A 24476-nucleotide genomic window follows, 5' to 3' on the forward strand; every position below is an offset into this window, starting at 1 on the left:
TATGGTGGTAGCTGGGGAGAGGGGATGAACCTCCAGCTAGCCCTCTCGGACCTGTTTTTAAGGATTAAGAGCAGTCCCAAGCGGAAGCTTGCATGAATTTCGACAAGATCCCTGGTTTGTCGGTGAGGAAAAGGGCCCCGAGAAGCCGAAGTCTAGGATTTCCCAGGGTCGGACAGTGCCAGAAGAAATGCCGGACCGCTTCCTCCTCTTTTATTTATCACGACAGCAGACCTGCAGAAGTTATTGTGAGGGATTGACAGTCCTGAGACGTGACTGGCAATCCGCCAGTGTCCCGGGATGGCCTTTAGAAGCTATAGAACACTATTAAACAGATCATATAGCTTATAGGAACTGAAGAAGTACTCCCTTAGGAGTAAACAATCCCCATTGTTAAGTTTCCGTTTACTTGAGATTCATTTTCTCTCTTTTTCCCTAATTCCCTACCAATTCCCTATTCAAAACTCTCCCAAGTTTCCATTTCCTGGGTCATCTTTCAACTCTTTATCTTTTAAAGGAAAGGAATCTCCATTTACTTGTACTCCCAGTCGTTGCAACGTTGCGTTGCCTCCCCACAAAGTCAATTACAAGCACATTTTGACAGGGAGCTCACGCAACCACCGAAATGCAATTGAAATTGCAATTGTAAGACAAACTTCAAGTGCAGCCAGCAAGCAGTGGCAGCAGCTGTTGCCCCATTCCATGGCCAAAGACAAGGGACAAGGACAGGGCCAAAGAGAGAGCGAGGGGGAGACTTGGAGAGTGGTAATAACGATGTGCGTGTCGCTAAGCAAGCAGCTTGAACCGAACGAGCCACCTCTTTAAATTCCAGAAGCAGGCAGCAGACAACCTCTGCTTAGCATGCAAAGGAGGTCGAACTGTCTGTCGGTCTGACGTCTGCGTATAAATGATATGCAGTGCAGGAATCAAATGAAAAAAGATGGAACAAAATACGAACATATAAAGAGTCGAGTGGAGGAAGCCAAGTGAACGTCAACGCACTTTTGCATGGCCAACGAAGGCGAAACTTTTGAATTCTAAACTGCGTTTCATGGCTATAGCAGTGGATAGATATCTACTTGAGTCAGTGTTCAATCAGATCTAGTCCATTATTCACTTACGACAAAAATACAGACAGAATGGGAATAAAGCAAACCTAATAAAATGATATTAAGAAATGTTTAAATGAAGAATACAAAACAAAATTTTTTATTACAAATTTTAAAAAAATGAAAAAATAAAAAAAATTAAAAAACTTTAAATATAAAAATGTGGAAATAATAAGGAAAAATAATATTCAAAACAAAAAATGTGAAAAAAAGAAATTGTTACAAAAAAATTTTTAAAATTAATTTAAAAAAAAATTAAAATTAATAAATTTAAAAAAAATTTAAAAAATAAATTTAATCTAGAAAATTAAATAAATATAAAATTTAATTTAGATTAAATTTAAAAAAAAAATTAACTTAAAATAAATATTAAAAAATTTAAAAATTAAAAAAAATAAATAAATAATTTAATTTAGGATAAGTTTAAGAAGACAAAATTTAATTTCGAATAAATTAAATGATACCAATATTAATTTCAAAAAAATTACAAAAAAAGATCGAAATTTCATTTTTAGTTTAAAAAAAATGTAATTAAGTGGATAATTAATTTATAATTAAAAATTTAATTTGGAACAAATTAAATATGAGATAATAAAAAGTAAGTAAGTAATTTATTTGCATCTCAAAACGAAAGACTACAAAAAAAGAATCGATGAAAGCTGCACTTATTTTCGGAGGTTATCTTTGCAAAAGGACGCCTGACTGTAGTAAACCCACCTTCTTTTTCCAGTTTTAATTGAAATATTTATGCATATTTATTTGCGTTTCCTACGCTCAACTGCATTACAACTGCGACCGGCACTGTATGCTATGTGCAAACAAGAAATATTTTTTAATAACTGCCACAAAGCAGTGGCTGAAAGGAAGCTCTAGGAAATGCATGGAAGAATTTATGAGACGATTTATGCCCCCATAACCCCATCCCGCCATCCTCACTGGGACGGACGCCAGTGTGTGTGTGTGTCTTAAAATAAAAGGGAAAATCAGATATATCCGTGAACACGAGTGTGTGTTGTGTATAGCATTTTATGTGATAAGACTTTTGCTAGAGATGATTTACTCACCCAATTTAGAGGAGCCCACGCATGTGGGGCCGCTTTCAGCGCTGGCGCTGCCGCGATAAACGATTGTTGCTGCTCGATAACAACGATAAACGATTACTCTACTACCGAAAGCACTATCGAAGCACAAGAGCACGGGTACGGGCACGGACACACAAATGGAAATTAGGAAACAACTTAAAATAGAAAACACTCTGGTCCGAATGGGTTTATTTATAGATGTATTCTGGATTTCCGTTTTCCTTTCGATTCGGGTGTTGTTTATGGGAAATTTATAGCCTACAAAGATATTAATTTCGCCGGTCAGGGAGAGCGGGCGAGTCGGGGGGAGATTGCACTCTAATAAATTTGCATTTGACATTCGCCCAAAGGCTCGGGGATTAAGATTTCTCTCGGGTGTCACATTCGGTCTCAACAAATAAGACTTTATATCTTTTTGATTATTTCTCAAATACAAATACTACACATACACTACGGATACGTATAACTGTATCTTCTGTATATCTTAGGCGCTGTCGAAGAGGCCACTAAATAGAGAGAGACTTTCTTTCGCACTGCACACGACCCACGTACGCGGCGGTGGCGGCGGTGCTGTGGTTGCGGGGGTGGTGCCTGCAAGAGTCGAGAAAGAGAACAGAAAAACAATTCCGATATGAGACAACAGGTTATTGTTTATATCAATATATCTTCGGGATAGATCGGGGTTATATATATATACACATACACGTACTATATATATAGTATATATTGATAATGCCAGGCATGATCATGGCAAAGTTAGCAAGTGACGGAAGATAGAGATAGAAACAGGGGGATAGAGAGAAAAACGGGGGATTGATAGATAGACAGAAACAGGAAAAGACTTTGACTTTTTATGGATAAAGTTTTTGTTTAGGAAAACTGCGTGTTTGTGTGTGTGTGACACGCGCCACCGCCGCCACAGGAAAATTAGGTGAAAAATGCACTTTAATGGGGAAAATGGGAAAAATGGAAAGTGGGAAAAATATCCATAAAATAAAAGTTTATCCAAGCAGCAGTGCGGCAGCAGCGCAGATATTTATAGAGTCTCCGGGTGTGTTTTAGTGCATATATTTATAGAAAATATTTTTGATTGTGAAAAATGGCATTAAAAATTATTGTATAAATGTTTAGAAAACATTTCGAAATAGCGCACAGACTGCCAGGCAGGACGGCAGACGGCCCAGAGACAGGGTGCAAAAACAAACAACAGACAGAGGAGGACAGAGAGAGAGAGAGACAGAGATATGCAGTAGACAGAGACAGCAACAATAGTGGGGTAGTGGGATAGAGAGAGTCAAAAGTAGTACGAAACGAATACATACGTTATATGGTGGGAGGAAAATAAATAAATGAAATAATAAACGAACCAAAAAAAGGAATAAAAAAGAATGTAGAACACAGCCACAACAACAGCAAGCGCATAAAAAAAAATATAAATATTCTATATACTATATACATACATATATATATATATATGTACTTTTATATGTATTATTTGTATGTACAGAAGGGGGATATCGTGTTTGAGCAGGAGAATGCATTTTAGTGTTTATTTATCGAATGATTTCCATTTGTTTATCCAAAGTTGTTTTTTTTTTTTGTTTTTTTTGATTATTATACTGATGGATGTGTGCACAAAAGAGTTGATTAGAGGCGGGACGCGAGGGGTCCCTGAGAGTGTAATCAAATTGATTGCCCGATAGAGCGCTCCTTGCATACATATATTTTCAGATGAAAGTGCTTAAAGATATCCAAGTGCTTTGGCTTCAATTTAATGATTATTTTAGGTAGTTCCCACAATCCACGCAGGGTCGAATACCCAAATAAAGACAAAAACCACGCGTTAAAGCAGAGTCCCGTTGTGTTCCGTTCTTCCTTGGTTCGTTTCTGCTGAGAGCGAAGCTTGGCAGCGAGAGTCGCGTCAGGCAGTTTTTTTTGTTGCTGCGAGAGCGATTTAATGGCAAGCAAATGCATGCGAGCATCAGCCGAAGCTCGTGAAACGACGATCGGGGGACAGCAACAACAAAGTGAAACTCCGATGCGCTCGCATGATTGTTGCTGCTGCTGCTGAGAGAGCGATGCAAGAAATTGCTGGAGAGAGCAAAAGAACGAAGCCATTGCGTGGGCTTTTAGTGCGTGAGAGGAGGAATGCTCGCTGATGAAACGAAGATCAAGAGATAAGACAATTGCAATAAAACAAAAAGCGCAAGCACAGGAGCCGCCAGAGTCTGCTGTCCTTCTCTAACACGTATACATAAATACACTCCCCGACACTTGAATACGACACTTTAAAATATACACTTTAGGCACCAATATTTCCGGCACAAGCCAAAGAAAACGGTGAATTTTAATTTTCTTAAAATCTCGATTCAATTTAGCATAACCTAAAAAAAATAATAGCGATATTCATCAAAGTAGATCAAAGTAGAAAAAAATTTAATTGATATAACTCAAATTTCCGTTCTCAAAAAATGTGACACTTGAATACGACATTCACATTGAAATATTTGTTATTTTGGATGTGGTCGCGACCGGACATCGAATAAATTCTCAAAAATCAATTAGAGTGTCCGAGAAAAAAAATTGTTGTTGTGGTAAGTCCTTTTCAAAGGACGAAAAGTCGACAATGAAATCCTCGAAGGAAGTAGGTCCATTAATAATGAAAATAAGTCATAAAATTGGTAAAACTATGTGTGTTCTGAGTGATTTCATAAAGAATGGGTCAAATTATGGCAAAAACATAAAAAACCGAACCAAAATTGCTACTTCCGAGACCTCTATGAGATCTCATCTGCGTGCCGCATCTAAAAAACAAGACTAAAACTCGATTTAAAAATCTAAAACTGTACTTTAAGCTAGTTCTAAAATAATAAAACATGTTTTTTCGAAGACTCCACACCATAAGGGACTGTAATTCCTCTCAAAAATCGTATTAATGCTTGATCTTGTTCGTTTTACCTATAATAATGTATAATTCCCATTTATAGACATTATAGCCCATAAATAAATATATTTTTGTGGTTTCATTTAAAAAAAATTTCGTATTGTCCTTTTCTTTAACCGATGTATCCATTTGATTAGGGAAAATTTTGACAATCTGTTGCAAATGCCACAAAAAACCCAAATCCCGCCAGAGAGCTTTCGGTTTCGATGCGTTTGAATGCATAAAGGATCCCTTATTCCCAAAGGTCCTCCATATCTCACACGGCCTCTTGACACTTCTTCTCCTGCCCCTGGCAGTCGCCCCTTGACATTGACACCCGTCCCAGGGCCCGGTTAAACCGGTAAATGCAACCCTAATTGCGTACACAACACAGAGATACACAGACACGCACACATATGAGAGTTCAACCCTTCCTCACGACTCGTTTGGCCGCCGAAGAAAAAAGAAGTGGAAGCATTCCCATGCGGCGGCAGCAGTGTCCCCGGAACAGCTGTCACTGCCTCACTTTCTTATCAATCAAACGGCAAACACAGACACGTACACACAGCGCATTGTATCTTTGTATCTATGTATCTGTGTGTCTCGTGCGGTATTTAAGTTGTCAAAGCTTATGTTTGACATATACGTGCAGTCTGATAAAAAATAATAAATACAATTTAAAGAGTGAATCCCGCCATGGAGGAAGGGGGTAGGGGGTGGGTGGGACACAATGATCGCCTCGTAGCGTAGCGGGTGAGACTCAATTGATGTGTCCATCATTTTGTGGGCCATTTGAGCGGTCTATTATGCGGCAAATCTTCTCTATGGCATGTGGGGGCATGCCACACACACACATAAGGCCTCATAATGTGACAGGCCCCAATCATCATCATCCTCGTGTGGCAGCAGTTCATTTGCATGCACCCATCAACACCTTAACAAATTGCCTCAATTTTACACTCTCCCACAAAAGCGAGCGCACACGAAACCCAAACAAAAACTGATCGATCATGTCCGAATATCAATAAATATTTGGGGGGAATGCGCACCCTCCACCAATCCCCCAAATGAGGCAGATAATGATGATGCTTCACTCTCTCTCTCTCTCTCTCCCTCTCTCTGTCTGGGTATTTTCCTATATGATTTTTATTCCATTTTTAGCATTGCGGGCGCACATTGATTAGCTTTCATGTTTTACGATTTTCCACAGCGAAAAAATCAATAAAAATTGTTTTCCTCAATATAATGGAAAAGTTTCTGCTGTGAAATTGAGTTAGAATATATAGCAGGTCGAAATTGATTGGAAAACATTTATAAACATTAGCAGAGAGTGTGAAATCTTAGGATGGGAGCATCATTCTAAAATTTAGATAATATTTTCAGTTTTTTCTCGCAAAATTATTATCTTTTTTTTCACCATTAACACCCATTTTACATACTATTCATATCCGATTAATAACTGCTTCATAATCCCATGTGAAATATGAGAAAATATTAAAAAATAAAAACGAACAAACAAATTATCTTTAGTAAAAACTATTGTTTCATTAACATTTTAATTTTTTTTAAGCCATTAAAACCAATTTGCACCCGCTTTAAAATATATTATAACAAAAATATATGTTAATAATAAGTAATACAAATGTTAATAAAAAAAATATTTGAAATATTAGTTGGAACTTTAAAAAACTTTTTGAATGATTCTTCTTTAGAGAGATACATATGTATGTGTATGATGTACAGTGCCGGACTTCAGTGTAGGCAAAACAGATACTTTTCAGTTTACAGCTGTTTCAAGTGCGTTTCCAGCGATTTTCAGAAGAAAAATAATTTTATCCGATAAATTAATCAATTTTCTATAAGATTGGCTAATTTTTATAGTCGTGAATCTATTACATTATTTCTTACAATAAAAATAGTACTTTATACTGTAGTATTTTCATAATGTAATTCCAAGAAATTATAAAATTAATTTCTTGTCTTCTCTTCTTGAAAGAGAATTCCATAACTTGTTTTCCCACAGTGTTTCCCACACGCTACAGATACAGATGTAGTTTCGTTAGAGGTACATCTACCATCAATCCTAATCAACTTGACCTTCCCTTTCCCACCATTTTTTTGTGGTTTTTTTTTTTTTTTTGACTAGAGGTAGGCTCGTTTTTCCTTCATTTATTTTGGATTGCCAAATTCAAGGGCCCGAACCGGTTTCATTTACCCAACACGCACTTTTCGTTAGAGCCAAGTTCAAAGAGTAAAGCCATAATGGAGCGGGGGAAGCATCATCATTAATCATTATGGAGCGGACAATCTCCGCCAGCCATGGAGCGCCAAATGGTTGTTTGTCGTTGGGTTACGCATGTGCGTTAGTTAATTTGTATGGCTGCGTTAATTAACCAAAGCGAAAAGACTTTGCGCACTTGTGCCTAAAGGTTTTTTTGTTCCCTCCACTGGCATTGGCCATAGGCGTGAGAGAGAGAGCGAGGGAGATCGAGATAGTTGCCATGCCTCAAAGCACAGAGCGTGGAAGGAAAACGAAGAAACCAGAAGAGAACAAAACGAAGCTCAAAGCAATCAAACATCAGACAAGTACAGTGAAGCCTTGTAGGGCATGAATTGAAGTAATTTCAAGATGGAATTGTATGGAAATTCAGATATAGATAGATAGATCTATCGGAAATTTATGAGATTATATTATTTTTAGATATTAAAACTCTTTCTGTATCTTATTCTCTTAGTTTTCTTATAATATTTGTATACTATGGAAATTTTCTTTCTCTATGGCTTCCCTATCTCATAGATCTCGCTCTGGTGGCGTGTTTTCCACTGCTGGCTTCCTAAAAAGTTAAACATTTCAAATCAAGTGTGAAATGTGGTGTTTAAAATTCTCCGAATTTGTTAAGCGACATATGGTAGTCGCAATTAGCGAAGCTCGACTGTATGTGTGCACATGTACATATCTGTAGATACACACCACAAAAGCAAAAGCAAAAGCACCGAAAATTGTGCGCTCAAGGTCAGGCGGGCCCGGTTGAATTTTCGAAACTGGGCATTCAACTTGATAATTTATGAAACGCGTTTCGCGGGTATAACTAGCGAAGGAAAGGGAAGGGTATACCACAAACAGCAAACAGGGCTATCCGCAAGCGTGGCTCCAGATCATTCGGCATAAGAAAGAACGAAAGAGAGGGAGCGCTAGAGCGGGAACAGTGAACAGAGAACAGAGGGCTTATCCAAATATGGAGCACGATATGGGTCTCTCCCGCTCTAGCTGTCTGTTTGTCTGTCTCTCTGTTCTGCCTGCGTGTGCGTGTTTTTTTTCTGCTACTCCAAAAGATCCATTGATCGCGATAACTCCACAGCAGCGGCAGCGGCAGCAGCAGCAGCAGTCAAGCTTTACTTTTAGAACAGTTTGCAAGGGGTTTTCGTGTGTGTGCGACGACCGTCATAAATTTGCTTTTAATGATTTGATTGCCGGGCCTCGTTTGCATTCGGCGGGTAACCATTTTGTACTCGCATCATCATCATCCCCAACAACTGGAACCGACGACGGCATCGACGGCATCGACGACGACGACGAAGTTCTTTCAACCCAGTGACTCAGTTTTTGGTTTTATTTTCAGGTAAAACGTGTTTCAAATTTCAGCTTATTGCACACAGCCTTGACAGTGAAACAAATGGAATGATATGCGGCATGTAAATTCAGTTATGAAGAGCAGCAGCAACAAGCCACTAGAAGCGTTTGCATTTGATAGTCTCTACTCAAAGATACCCTGTAATCGGCTAAAATCGGTACTGTCGAAGTCTCAGCTGTCTATAAAGATCAGGGACCGTAGGGAGTCGTATTATTTTTATAATCAAAACTATGATATACAACATAATTTCAAATAATTATATTTATATCAGATAAAAACATTTATTTTTAATTTTTACTAATTTCAGAAATAATATTATTTTTTTATATTTTTATAAATATCAGAAATATTTATTTTTTTAGTTTTACTAATATCAGAAATATTATTTTTTATTGTTATTAATATCAGAAATAATATTTATTTTTTATTTTTATTAATATCAAAAAAAATATTTATTTTTTATTTTTATTAATATCAAAAAGATTATATTTATTTTTACTAATATCAGAAACAGCTCTTTAATTTTTATGTATATATAAAAAATTTAATATTATTTTTTATTTGAAATTTATATCATAAAAATGCAAAATTAATGTTATCAAACCATTTTTTTATAAAAAAGTGATAGCATTATCTGTTCCTGTTACAGGCTCATACCTCTTATTTCTGATCTCTAGCAAAAATCATTTTATCTCGACCATTTTCAAAAGATCTTTAGAACTATGGTTTTTGGTTTGGTTTTGGTTTTTGTTTTCGCTAGAACATAACCCTATTGATCTGCCGATCCTCTGATTAAATACCGCATATATCCCCCACTACTCCCCTCACTTACAGGATACGAAAGTTTCGCTCTCGAACCAGAAACAATTTCACTTAATGGCTGATAAGCGAAACTAAAGGGAACGGGAACTGCAGAGCAGAGCGCACTGATAACTACGATGTGCACGCGACTTTTATCAGAATCTCAGTTGATGGATGGGTGGCAGCGAGAGGGCTTACGTGGGAGGGGGGCACGGCCAGACAGAGGACACTAACAACTGTTAATCAACAAATTGATGACAGAATCGGAACACACATTCGGGTGGGTGCCACATTTCATTTACTTTCGATTTTGCACAATAACGGGAAGGGGGAGGAGCAGTGGGCGGGCCTACTGGGAGGCTGTAGGGGGACGGAGACGGGGACGGCGGCTGAGAGCAACCGGCGGCGTCAACGACAATTGGAGACTTCAACTAAATCCGTATTCGGAGAGGCCCCCTGAAGCCAGACGCTAATTTGATATTTTAATGGCTTTTTGTTTGCAAATTACGTCTGGCCCCGACGATGCGTCGCCCTGCAAAATGCCACCTCATCCACAGCTCTCCCTCTCTCTCTCTCTCTCTCTTTTACTCCCTCTAAATGAGTCGTTTTGTGTCTAAAATAACGGCGCTTGTTGAACGACACGTGATACACCCACACCCACACACGCACACAAGTGCTTAAATCTAGTTACTTTTATTATAAAGAAAAGGCGAACACGAGGATTAAAGCACCTCCAAATGAGTGCCATTTGTGTGCATGAGCAGGGGCGGAGGTTCCTTGAAGCGGGGGCTGGAGTGAGAAAGAAAGGCTTGTAGGGTGGGGAGTGCAGCACAAAGAAAGGGTTCGGTGCGAAATTACAAAGTAAATAAATTCCCTTAAAGCGAGAGACAATAAATCTTTCAGTACTTGCCACTTGCAACATTTCCACTCCTCATTTCCCTAATTGAACTACACACACGCACACTCCAACACAGTGCACTCATTAGCAGCTACCAACACAATATTAAACAGAATTCTCTGGGCTTGCTCGGGGTGGGGCGGCCTCCGTGCTCCCAGCTCCCAGTTGACCCTGAACAGGCCTGAGCAGGTGCCGTGCTGCTGCGGTGCCGATAGCCCCGAGAGCCGGGTCCAAAGCCACAGGCAAAATGTCAACAAAATGAAAAACCTACACGGAAAAGCACAGCCACAAAAAGTCAGAGTCAGGTGTGTGTGGTGTGGCCTGCAGGTGTGTGCATGCGTGTGTGGTCGAAACCACAAAACCAAAGCAAAGCAGTTCATAGAGTGAGTGAGAGAACGAGGGAGAGAGGAGATCGCGCAGTAACCGAAAAAATATGAAAATTACACTGAGCATGCCAATGAGTCAGCGAAATTATGCAAAAAGGAAGCGACGGCAATAAAAGTGGAACAAACGAAAACGAAAAACGAAAAAAAAAACACAGTGGAAAAGAGGGAAGACCAAGAGTAAGAGAGGATTCAGGGCCCACAGCACGGTGTATTTTCACAAGGTGATGCCTTCTTGAAGCGCACTCTCCGAATAGTCCCATGCATTGTCATGCCCGAGTGTTCGATAATGAGAGCGGCAACTCGAGAGAGCGGAAAGATCTCACCCTATACAAACACGCCTTCGGTTCAAGATGATGATCCGAGGGCTAAGGTAAATCCAAGGTGGAATTGCAAAATAAGAAAAAAAAACAACATAAAGTAAATGCCATGAGTGTGTGGGTGCATGTGTGTGTACGGGGCAGACGAAACCGAAAACAAAATAAATGTTAAAAACAACAACACAAAGCGCAATGCATGAAATAACCGTTCAACAATGAGAGCAGGAGCTGCAGTCAGAGAGGAAGAGAGACAGGTACAGAAACAGAGCGGGGAGAGCGTAAGATGATGTGTGTGTGTGTGTGCCAGAGGGGAAGGAGTATAAAAATAGGAGTACAGGCAACAGGTAAACGACAGGCAAAAACCAAAAAGGGAAGCAGGCAAAAGAGTAGTTATGATAAATACAAATGAGTATTCCGAAAACAAAAGCAGTTTAAAATTAAAAGATAAATATAAAACTTACAAATTGATTGCTGTTGTGGCTCTTGGGAGTGGGTTATATCCGTGCACTCCGCCGTTCAGTTGTACAGATCCGAGTTGTTGGTTTTGTTGTTTTCTTTTGATATTTTTGTATTTCATTCACTTTCGATATTTGGGGACACGTTCATAAAAAGACGCTTCACAATGTGGGGACTGAAAGAGGGGCGAAAAATGATATATTGGCTAGAACACACTTTAACACAAACACGCGCGGACTTTGGGATACCCTGCTATTCAGATTCTTTTATTTCTTCATAATTTCTCTATGAATGAATGGCACAAAGGGCTTTGAAGTTCGTGTGGCTTATAGGTAGATCTTTCACCACATTTTTTTCGCAAGTTGAGGCAGCAATAGAAGGCGTGGCATGGTATGTAAACCCCAAGTGTATGCAGGGTATCAAGGAGCAGACATTCACTCTAAAACGAGTACAATTAGAAATACAAAAACGAATAACGCCACACACTGGCAGTCTGTTTCCATTTTCCTTGGACAATGCGATGGATAGCGCGTGTTCCACTAAAAGGCGGACTTCCTGACCAGGTGACCAGCCCAACACCCCACTGCTATCCGCACCACAGCGTGCAGCTTTTTACCAGAGACAATACGCCGCGAAAAATACCAGTGGACACACGGAAAAAAACCTACCGAAAAGCGACCGACAAGGAAATGTTGCCGAGATGACATAAATTGCACAGGGGCGTTGTGCGTTGTGCAGGGGGATTCGACACTCACTGCACTGACTCAAACTCAAATTGAACTGTTATTAAATTATAATTGAGTTTTTTTTATGAGCGCCCGGCCTGCATTTGGCGGTAAAAAGTTTTTGTTCTCTCTGTTTTTGTCGCTTTTTTATTGGATTCTTTCACATTCTTGGAGATCACTTCTGGCTTTTAAGCCCATTTTTGTGTCCTATATTCTACAGCCTTCTTTTCCTTTATTTCTTACTTTTGGTGATCACACTGCTTTCCTTGGTACCCTTCCCACACCCTGACGCGTTTTGCATTGCTTTAAACTTATTGCGGGAATCTTCCCTAGCACAGCTTTCTTATGGGTCGCAGCTTTGTTCTCCCTAGCTCCTTGTTCATTCTAATTTCCTTTTTTTACACCCTGCCCAGCTATGCTTCCATTCGCACTGTTCCCCTCTCAGACCAACCCTTAGACCAAAATTCACAGAGCACGCTTCCTATCGCACTCTTCCTTTCCTTCCTTATGCCGTATTCTTTGCCAATCTGCCTCTTTCGCTCCTCACTCGATCCTTCTGCCTTTCACTTCTTTCCTTTGCACACGATTTCACACACAGCTTTAGTTAATTTGTTGCTGTTGCCCTTTTTTATAACTGCCTTCTTTCATACGTATTTAAATTTCAATTTCAGAGTTGAACACGCACGAGGAATGATTGCCCAGCGGCTTTTGTTGCTTGTGTGTTTGTTTAAACAATTTAAGCACTCACACAAATATGATAAAATGACGTCGATTTGTGGGCGGCGGCGGGGCAGAGTGGCGGCGGCGACGACGACGCGACCCTTCTAGTTTAACTGTAATTGTTGACGCGCTTTTGCGTTTCGCGATCTATCAACTACTAAGTAATTTTTGCCCTTTTGGCTGATCTTTCACGGCTGTCGCGGGTTTAGCGGGCACATGCGTTTACGGGGATTTTCAAATGAACATGAAATCAATTTCAATCCAATTGAACACTTTTCGCGGCTGTTTTGTTTTTGTTTTCCACCGAAACACGCACACACACCAGAAACTCAACCGTCAAAAACGCCGCTCGTTGTTGTTGTGGGGATATATCGATAGCGGGGCCGATGTTTCATACACGACCACTTTGTTTGTTTTTGTGGGGTATATTAACGCACTTTTCTGAATTTAGAATAACATTCGACAGTATTTTGTTGTTTCATTGCTCGCGGCCGATGTTTCATTCACGATCACGATTTTCGGGGCGGGCGGCAAGGCCGTTTAAATGTTGCTGGAGCTTCAAAATGTTGAAGACGCTCTCTCCTCATTTTTTCGTGTCAACTGTGAGTTTCGATCAATTTGAGTGGAAACTTTGAATTTGCCGGTTGCAGGGTATTGAGTATGGAACTTTCTATACCCTATGTGCTTTACCTAAAAATTACATTGAAAGGTGGCAGAGAGCGGCACCGAGTGAGAGCTAACTATCTTTTAATATGGATGTTTTCGTTGGAAAAATATCAAATATTTAAAATAAACATTATAATATTGATTTTATGGCTGGCGCTTATGGCTGAGATTGTTTGAGTGTGAATCCCATTTTATGAGTGTTCGCTCAGCTTTGCGTGTCGTTGGATGAGTTTTGCGAGAGAGAGAAATATGCTCATGCTACATCACGCTCTCGTGATCATCTGTTGTGCGAGTGCTATAGCAGTGATCTTGTGTCAGCGAGGAATGTGTATGGCGGTTTGTTTTGAATTTGAATTTCTTCAGTATCAAAAACAAATCGAGAAAATGCGGCAATTGGTGAAAAGTTTACGACATTTTAAGGTTAAGCAAACACATAGGCCACACAAAAGACAGTAATTTGCGATAAAAGAAACCGTTTAAGCCCAAAGCAAACATTATTATCTTGCTTTTGTAGGGCCTCACGCGTGACGCGCCTCACGATGGCGACTCGAATTGATTCGCTGGCAATTACGGGTGATAGAACTGAATCCATTCGCACACTCACATTCGCCCGAAGCGCGCAAACACAAACAGAACGAGCGATCGCGAGCAGCGGGCCAGCCAGAGGCAAAGTAAAACTAAATTAAAAATCGTTATTAATAGAAAATAAAAAAACAACAAAACATTGTAATAAACATCTACATTGTATCGAAATAACAAAGTGTACGTACAACGTGGTGCTGCAAGCAGTTGAACGAATGTTCTGTGAATCTATGAATCTGATTCTGACTCTTTTAACTATTGGAAACAAGTGAATCTGAATACAATTTATTTATAACTTAATCAACAATGTTGTCGGAGTACCTCTGTGTGTGTGTGTGTGTGTGTGCCGAAATTTATTTTCTGATTTAAAACGAAACCAAGAAACAAAATATCTAAATCTAAATGGCATTGTATCCGATTTGTTTTTAATAAATTTCGTATAAAATACTCAACAAAATACTCGTACATATGTAAGAGCCCTCAAAGATCGTTGGGGATCTGCCCTCCCCTCCCCCCAGCCCCCTCTGCTGCTGACAGCAAATTCTTTTGGCCAAAAGAAGGGGGGTGGGGAGGGGTTTTCGGGCTGAGAGTAATTTGCAAAATGCGAACTAAAATGCAAACAAAACTATTCGAATGTGCAAATATTTGCACAATGGGCCCCCCAAAAGAATGGGCCTTTTACTCATAAAACCCCACACACACACGCACAGACACACGCACACAACCAAGGACACAAGCCATTGAATTGATTGTTTTTTCTACAGGGTATTCAACAGGTGTTAGGGGTGTGCTGCATTCGTCATTGCCAAGGGAAAAGCCCGAGAAAAGCTTGGCTCGAGATATTCCATTCAAATTTTATACAGTCATAAGTATACCCCTTGTCCATGTGTCCATGAAATTCCATAGAGATTAGAACAGGGTAATGCTCAGAATGACACAAAATTGTCATCATTTATTTATAAAAATTAAATAAAAAATAATTACACAAGGCAATTAAATGTATCTTTTGGATTGCAGTTGGCACCACACCAAAAATTAGATTGTAGATACTTTGAATCTGGAAACTAAACCCAAAAACATTCAAAAACCGCCTTGTGGTATCTCATAGTTTTCACTGGGAATCTGCATCTCTGAAATCCACAAAAATTAATGATTTTCAAAGAGAAATGTCTGGCCTTTCATAAGATTTTTAATTTGTGACCATACAATGGCTATAAGTGGAGATATATCAAGATAAAGTTGAAGTTTTCTACCAATTTAAACGTTTCTAAGTTATTTTTTTCTTATATTTTGTGTAAGAAAAAGTCTGGCTGTAAGACGTTAAATCTTTAATGGCTTTATCCAAAGACATAATTAGGAATATATAAAACCCATTTTATATAAGGCAATATTTGTTTTATTAAAGAGCTTTCAGTTCCTTGGGAGGGTATGCCCAAGTCCAAACCATCCACAAAGTCTTCAACTTTCATAGACTCCTCAATATACATATATTTTATGGTCTATCTGTTAAACAATTTCCATCGAGATAAGATAAAAAGTACATCAAAACTAAAACAAAAGCGATTATGTCTCTGGCTAGCGAAAGAAAGCGATAAAATGCTTTGGCAACCATCGAGGCCTGGAAATAAAAGGTCTGTCGGATGTATCTTTATCTTTTTCTGTTCGATTTTCATTCAGAATATAGATCATTCTGCTAGTCGGTAGTCGCTAGTCGCTCGAATCTGTTACTATTTTCGTCAAAGGTGGACAAATGAAGCGCCCACTCCCCTACTTTTGGGGCGCCTCTGTCGATTGTCCAACTATTAGAACAATTGAAAAAGAGTGGGCGGATGGGTGGGTGGGTGGGTGGGCGTGTGTGCACTCTCGTACTGAAAAGTATCTTGTTAGCCGCACAGATACAATTGTAAATGCCGAGATTTGTATTCAGTTTCACTCTCTGCCGCTCTCCCGCTCTCTCGTTTTGTTTATTTCTCCTCTCTGTATTTTTTTGTTGCTGCTGCGTTGCGTATTATCGAGAAAATTTACACACGACCATAACTGGAGGAGCCCCAGACAGGACCCAAAGCCAGATTCAGAGCCCAGGACCTGCTGGGGACTCGAAGCAAACAGAACCAAAAATTTCTGGAAATAACAAACCCAAAAACATATCCAAAAAAAATAACAAACCAACAAGAGAATTTTCATGGCAGCAATATCCGGATGAAGGGCTCCCAGTGTCTGTTTTTGTGTCCGTGTGCGGCGCTGTTTGTCCGGACAAAGTGCACCGGCAACAGAGGCAACATCGAAAATCTCCTCCCCAGTTCTGCAGTGGAATTTTTGTGCCAGCAAAATATGCCGAAATACGGACGGCTGCCTCCGCCATCATCAATCTGATTAGGATATGTCTGTCCCTATTTTTAGGCCCCCTCGGATGACCTCAACTGAGCCCAGAAATGTTCATTAAATCGTTCAGCCTTCGACAATGTTCCGCTCCAGCAAACACGCTGCCAAGCTTCCCCATAGAACATGGAACATGTTTAGATCAACAAAAAATTGTGGCAGATTTTTCCATAAACAAACCAGATCTAGGGTTTATTGTTGCACTGGAATGTGGCATTGTTTCTTGATAAAAGATGTCCACTTCAGCAGTTCTTAAGTGGAGAAATATTCATACTTTGTCCACAAGAACTGATGACTCCAGAATCTTAAGTGATCGGCATTCAAGATTTGTACGAACTTTGTTTGGGTCATGACTTCAATAAAGGGGAACTTCAATTGATTTGTTGATCGAAAACGAAGAGAACGAAGGAGAATTGTGTCCTCAGTAAAAGTATCCACTTGAACACAAGATTGAATCATTTTCTGATAGATATGATTCAAGTGAGTTGAAAACCTCAAGAAAGAGTTTTGATCTTGCAAATCTATACAGAAATAGCTTCAAATGGTTCCAAAAACGATTCGAGTAGAATCTATGGAATATTAGAATTCTATGGAATATTCTCTCTCAGAAAGGGAACACCACATCTCATAGTGGAAACCAAAACATTTCCCTGGGAATTTCCATGATGTGGCACTCCAAAATCGTACAAATTTAAAGTGAAAAAACGTAAAAAATAAAGCGGTTTTTCTCTTCTGAAAATATACCTAACTTTTAAGTCCTATTTATCCTAATTCTAATCCAAGATAATGCCAAAAAACACAGTGTATTCCCATGTGACAACAAAATAAGTGGTTTTCCCGGCCACCCATTGAAAAGCCGATTCCAGCATAACCTGAGGCCATATTTAAATGTGATTAATTTTTAAATATTATGCATTGATAACTCCTAAAAATGGTTTTGATTTGAACCAAAAATATAGATAATTTTTTTTAAATTAAATTTTTGAAAATTAGGCAAATTTTCTTGGGTTAATGAAAGTTAAAAAATATACCATTAGCCGATTTTGGTTAATTTTTCGGGGCTTTTTTTAAGACAATTGAATATGTTAGACAGACTTTGTGGAAGAACTTGTATCTTGAATCAGCTTTCTTATAGCAGATAATAATAAGGGAAAATATGACCATAAAAAAATAATATTATATTTTTGATGAATATTTCTGATTTTAAAACTCAAGAAACCACAAGTTAGGATCTTTTAAATCCATTCAGAAATAGCTCAAAGTTTGATTCAATAAACGAGAGTTTTTCTATGGAGAATTCTTTTTCAAAGGCAATGAAATTACCTTTCAAATATTTCAAGTAATACCGTGACGAAAGTATATGTAAATCCTGTTTTATTACCTTTAAATTTTTCCATACCCATATATGATATTCCCAGCTATCTTTATGGGCCATAAAAATTATCTCATTCCCAGAAATAATTGCCGTTTAAGCCCCAACTGCAAATAGGCAACCAAATCTCATAGATTTGTACCTTTCCAGCTTCCAAAGGGCTAGCCAAATGCCAAAGAATTGCCAAGAGAATTATAATCAGAATCACATTTAAATCAGGAACTGCCATGGAGGAGGATCTCGAAAAGGGTGAGTGACAGAGAGAGAGAGAGAGTCCAGTGAATCCCCTTTATTAATCGTTCATCCCGTGGACAGTGCCACGCCTTGGACTGCGGCATCTGCAGGCCGCTCTGCTTTTCATTGGACTGGCGGCCAACACAATCCTTCAGCTGAATGTGGGCGTCACCGTGGTGGCCATGACCAATGCCACATCGATCAATGAGGACACGCCCGTGGGTAAGCGAAGCAGCCACCGTTGGCAGCCCCCTCACAATGCGGTCTCCCTCTTGCAGCACTACAACTGGACGGAGTCCGAGAAGTCCTACATCCTGTCCAGCTTCTACTGGGGCTCCACGCTGGCCCAGTTCCCCGCCGGCTACCTGTGCAAGCGGTTCGGCTCGAAGGCCGTGCTCCTCTGGGGCACCCTGGGCTCGGCGCTGCTCAGTGCCGCCACGCCGCACAGCATCTATGCGGCGGGCTGGCAGGCCTTCTGCCTGATCCGGCTGCTCCAGGGCCTGTGCCAGGTGACGTGGCCCTGCATCCACCAGCATCTGGCCAACTGGGCGCCGGAGTCGGAGCGGACGCGGCTGGGGGCCTTCGCCTACACGGGCTTCGACTGCGGCAATGTCCTGGCCATGTACGCGGCCGGGACGATAGCCAGCTCGCCGCTGGGCTGGCCGGGCATCAGCTATGCCTCCTCGGGCCTGGCCCTCTGCTGGTGCCTGCTGTGGCTGCTGCTGGGCGCCAACCGGGCCAGCGAGACCCGCTTCATTGGCCAGGCCGAGAAGGAGTACATCATGGGTGATCTGCAGATGCAGATGAGCTCCAAGAAGAGAGAGCGACGTCGCGTCATTCCCTGGCGGGGCATCTTCACCTCGGCGCCGTTCTACGCGCTCCTGTGTGCCCGCTGCGCCGACACCTGGGGCCTGGCCACCATGCAGGCCGAGCTGCCGGCCTACCTCAGCGGGGTCCTGCGCCTCGAGATGCAGAGCAATGCTGTGTTCTCGGCCCTGCCCTTCCTGCTGATGTGGGCCATGTGCTACGTGTACCTGATCGTGGCGGACACCCTGCTGCAGTACAAGTGCCTCAGCCTGACGGCCCTGCGAAAGACGTACAACAGCATCGCCCTGTGGGCGCCCGCCTCCATAATGCTGGCCGTGGGGTTCGTGGGCGTGGACCAGAAGTCGCTGGCCCTGCTCCTCGTCACGCTGAGCGTGGGCGTCAGCAGTGCGGCGACCATAGGCAGCGAGCTGAACACGATTGACCTGTCGCCCAACCATGCCGGCATCCTCGCCGGCATCCTGAGCACCTTCACCAACCTGGTGGCCCTGTGCACGCCCCTCGTCGTGGGCGTGCTGGTGACGGACGCCACGCAGCGCAGCGAGTGGCAGCTGGTCTTCAGCCTGGCGGCCGGCGTCCTCTTCGCCGGCAATGTGATCTATTTGATTTGGGGCACAGCCGTGACCCAGCCATGGAACGAGCCGCAGGAGCAGCAGCAGCTCCAGCTGCCGGACGAGGAGCTGAAACCCTTCAAGAATGCCCGTCTGGAGATACCAGGAGCAGGGGGAGGAGCAGATGGAGGCGGAGGCGGAGGTGGAGGCGTAGGATTAGGATTGCATTGTAAAGACCCATGAGAAGATTTATTTTACTTTTGAGCTTTATTTATTGGATTTTATCAATGGGCGGAGCGGCAGAAGCTGCAAAAGTATCTGCAGACCAGCACACAGATACACATGTGTATCTGTGCGATGTAAGTTTGTGGTGTATCTGTCGGATGCAGAGAAGTCTTGCAAAAATAACTGCGAAAATGGAAGATGGAGATGCAGACTGTGGGATTTAAGCGAGTATCTTGCAAGCCAAGCAGTGACTAGGGAAGTAAGTATCTGTAAGATACTCAGATGAGAAAAATACACAAAAATGTATAAAATATGTGGAGATACTTTTCAGCCATCGATGGTATTCAAAATTATTCAGGCAAAGAAATGTATCTGCAAGATACGAATGCGAATGTATTGTCTAGATGTAAACGTATCTACAATCAAAACATATATCTACAGTTCTGCAGGTATACTATTTGAATGTATCTTTGGGGCTAATCATAACACAAAAAAGTATCTTAGAGATACAATCATATTTGAGACGAAAAAGTTACAGCAATGAACGACATTTTCTTTAGAAAAAAGACTATTTTTGTAAAAAAAACATCTTTGAGATACAAAAGTATCTAAGTAGAATTAAATCATAGATGAGCACCAGTGTAATGTGCAGAGAAAACATATTTCAATATTTAAAAGGTTTCTGTACAAAATAATCTGCGGGAAGCGCACGTGCCTGTGTGTATCTTTGAGATGCAATTGCAAAATGTCAATTTGCTAAGCCTTCTTCTGTAAATTAATCATAATTTACGACTCCGGAGCCTGGGCCGTGCTCGAGAGCGTATCCTTGGATGCATCTAGCAGATATAAATTCTTCTTACATCGGCTTAGGCATCTTTCTATCTTTTCTATCCCACTCTCGAGCCCGTGTAAACTCCTTCCACGAACACACACCTGTGTAGCAGAGGGGGGTACCTCCCCCCTACATTAAAAGTGTAACTACTACGGCAAGAAATCGCATAAATAAATTCCAACAGCTGCTCGCTTTCCCTGTTACGAGACAGGCGTTTTGTGTGTGCCGTCCTGCACATTTATAGGCGCATAAAATATTGTCGTTTATTTTTAATTTAATGACAAGAAATTTTCTGCTCCCCACTCCCCACCGCTCTCCGCCCGCATTCGGTAATGGCCTGTGGCAATTGCAATCTATCTTCCTGTTTCTCTGCTGTCCGAGTGCGAGTATCTAACGCGCCGTTCCGTCCTTCCCTCTCCCAAAACAATTACAACAACAAATATCACATGAACGAGAAGCGATAATCAGCCACAGGGAGAGAGACAAAGGCCTCTGATAGAGGGGGGGGCACCACAAGCCTCCACTCTGGTCAGCGCAACCATCTGTCAGATGGACAGCTCTGCTCTGGCTCCAGGATGCTCCTGGGGGGTTTGAGTCCGGCGGGGGACGGGGGTACTGTGTTTAGTGCGCTCCGGCACGTTGATAAAACATTTCGCTTCGTTTCGTTACATTTTATTTTATTTACAATACGCACGCAGTTTACTTTTTTGTACGGGGTATCTAAAGGGGCTCCAAAGGGGTATGCTGTGTTTGCAGAAACGTATGGGACAGGCCTTGAAAAATAGGAATATCTGGAATCTAAGTTAACGAAAAATAATCACAGTTTTAAAGATACAGAACTCGAGACTAAACTCAGAGAAACACAACCAAATTTAAAATAAATATTCGGCTTTGAAATACAAACATACATTTTTTTAGAAATTCTTTTTAATAAGTCTAAATGTAAAACAATTTTTTTGATAGGAAATTAAGAGAAAATTTCTTTTAAATATAAAATATATTTCATTTTTAAATAAATATAATTATTTTAAATAGGCGGCAAGCCCAATGCACACTCGCTGCGCTGATGCGCCAACCCCTGGCTCACTCGCTTCGCTTGCTCACGCCGATATGAGTCAAATATCGACCCCAGACTTTTGTAATACAATTAAGAGATCTTTAGATCAAATATTAACATATTAATGTCAAAATTTATGTGAAACCATTGTCTTTTTACAGAACTTTAAGTCTTTAGAATGCCAAAAAAAACCCCTGTTAGGTAATCACAATTTTAAGCGTATAGAACTCCAATCTAGGTACTTTAATATTCTTATAATCCAAGAATTATACCGCTCAGATCGTCATTAAAAGGAGCACAAAGAAAACCATGTTCTCTGGCACCTTATTGTGGGAGGATTTTTGGACAACAGCTGGAATATGTGATCGACAGATTGCACCAGAACTACTGAACCCATTCAGGGGGTGTCTGCTAGTCGTTAGGAGGGCCCTGCCATAGAGTCCTGTTCCGCTCTCGGCCCCTCTGCGAGCGTTATGTATACGCCGCGTGGGTCATCAGGCAGGAGCATCATTTGGGGTCATTATTTGGTTACGTGCGCTAAATGAGACGCAACGGCGGCCAGACACGCCCATCCGCCACATTTGAATTACGTGCGTGAAGATTACGTTATTTATAACAGGGCAGCCCCCCCACTACCATTCCCACTCCTCTCCCCTACAAATGGGAGCCGCCCCTGTGTGTGCATATGTTTTATTTCTGCGCTTTTAGCGAAAATTAAATGTTACGTTTAAAAGTTAACACCTTGTCGGCAGTCAGGCAGCGACTGCTAATGATGCTGGCTGATACAGAGTGCACTGCCACTCCTGCCACTCCTGCCACTGCCACTGCCACTGCCACTGCTCCCGATACTCGTACTCCTCGCAGGACTTAAGTGCATGGCGCATGACGGCGGCCCTAATTAAAAGCAACCTCTCGCAGGCAATTCCACAACAACAAAAACTGTACGGATATGTAGCTACACACATATCGTATGTGTGTGCGGGATGCAGCAGGTAGCATAAGTAGGTACGAGTATATATAGAAAAATCAACTTCAACTTCAAGTCAAACTCAAACGCAACACAAACCGAGAAAGTTTTGCTCTTTCCACGGAGCATGTTGCACGTTGGGCAACTTTTTAGGCACCTGGACGCGTGTCTGCCGAGCGTGGCAGCTTCTAATTAATGTGCTTCATCCCCGAAAAACTAACTTTTCTCAGCAGCAGTGGCAGTGGCAGCAGCACTCCTCTCTTTGCTGCAACTCAAATTACAAAACGGAACAAAAAATGAGAAGAAATATGGCTGGCCAAAAAGGCAATTCATTCACCGAATCGTTTTCTATATTAAGTTAAAAATTTCATTTGCTGCATGCCCCATGCTTTAATTGCCCCATCTGCCGCACAAAGCACCTCTCCGCATACCCACCCCCCCCCCCCCCCTCCCCCTGGCCAGCCAAGTGTTGCAAACTTTTAAATTAAATCCTTGTAATGCTTTTTTGGCCAAATGGTCTTAACCCGAATCGACCCTGCTACTGCATGGACATGAACCAGTTCTGGCCCAGCTTCTTGGCCCGGGCTCAAATTGTCACTCCAGGAAATGTACAGCTTGAAGAACTTCCAAATTGAATCTTAATTGTTTTAGCATTCTGCTCATTGGCAAATTGGCTTGATTATCACCCGAGCAAAAGTTGGGCCCAGCCAACAACTTGATGTAATTCCATTTGCAGGCGAAAGATTTCGCTTCGTGCTGCCAAAGTTTGCCTTTTTAATGGATATGTGGAGCAATGCTCATGGGATAAGTACTTTATGCAATGGAATTAGGTGTGGCTATAAATCAGGGATTAAAAGGATTGGGAGAACTGAAGACAATTTGGTGTATTCTTCGGATTCACAGGGTCCCAAGTTCCTCATTCAATAATACACAAAAAGAATAGAGAATCATTTTCTTTTAGACCTCTCTGTGCAAAGGTATATGAGTATCCAAATGTTTACGAGTATTATATTTCAAAGACATAAAAAATGCGAATGATAGGGGACAATGGAAACGATTATGGAACCCAAGGGAAAAGGCATGGAAGTCTAATGAAGAAAATGAGAGCGTCGTGGAATTCCAATCACCAATCAATCAATCGACTCTGTAGGTTCGTATACGATGAATAATCTATGTTTTTTATATCTAGCATATGGTTACGTTTCTACGGTTCGTAGTTTCCGGATTGCGAATATAAAACAGAGAGACTTTATTGAACGGGGGTTTTTTTACGTGTTGTTCCAAACCACTCCGCGCTGGATTATATTGGAGATAGTCAGACTTGTATTTGTGGGCCATAAGACGCTAGGATTTTGAGTGGAAATTGCACTGCTGACCCAAATAAATATGCAACAGGCAGTAGGATGCACCTATGAATAAGAATGATAAAAATACATTATAGGAGTAATAACCCATAAGATATCTGTAGACCTAAATAAGCATTAAAAGCTGTACAGTGACGAGGGAGGAATTGGATAGGCGCATTAGAAAGCGGGCTATAAGGACAAAAGCCGACCTAAAGCAAGCCTTAAGGGAAAAATGGGAAATTATAGGGGAGGAAACTATACAAACTATACCGGCCGTCATTTAGGCTAAGGATTTAAACACCAAATATTAAATATTTTTGAAATATCTTATTTTTAAGTTTTTCTTGGGGTGTGCCAATAATTTTGTTCATCGAAATATGCCGTATTTTTTAGT

The 24476-nt window shown here is 41.1% G+C and overlaps 2 protein-coding genes across 3 annotated transcripts in view; one reads left to right on the forward strand and one right to left on the reverse strand.

The window, feature by feature from the left end:
• Positions 1–13555, reverse strand: part of LOC108155027 (polypyrimidine tract-binding protein 1) — a 170654-nt gene extending 157099 nt beyond the window's left edge. Inside the window, exons 1-2 of one of the 2 annotated variants that reach the window (XM_033388556.1) lie at positions 13075–13555; positions 11607–11776 (exon numbers count right to left, since the gene is read on the reverse strand). The gene's annotated coding sequence lies outside the window, so the exon portion shown is untranslated. Of the gene's footprint in view, positions 1–2170; positions 2250–11606; positions 11777–13074 lie in introns of those variants that run through there. The other variant, XM_033388558.1, reaches the window with a different exon arrangement.
• A 644-nt stretch (positions 13556–14199) lies between these two features.
• Positions 14200–20378, forward strand: LOC108155029 (putative inorganic phosphate cotransporter). Its single transcript, XM_017285588.2, has 4 exons — positions 14200–14474; positions 18196–18294; positions 18361–18497; positions 18558–20378. Exons 2-4 carry the CDS (start codon positions 18273–18275, stop codon positions 19896–19898), a joined length of 1500 nt encoding a protein of 499 aa, XP_017141077.1. The 5' UTR covers positions 14200–14474; positions 18196–18272; the 3' UTR covers positions 19899–20378.
• The last annotated feature ends 4098 nt before the right edge of the window (positions 20379–24476 follow it).

Source organism: Drosophila miranda, chromosome 2 (genome assembly GCF_003369915.1).
Source record: "Drosophila miranda strain MSH22 chromosome 2, D.miranda_PacBio2.1, whole genome shotgun sequence".
In the NCBI taxonomy this organism is placed as follows: Eukaryota; Metazoa; Arthropoda; class Insecta; order Diptera; family Drosophilidae; genus Drosophila; species Drosophila miranda.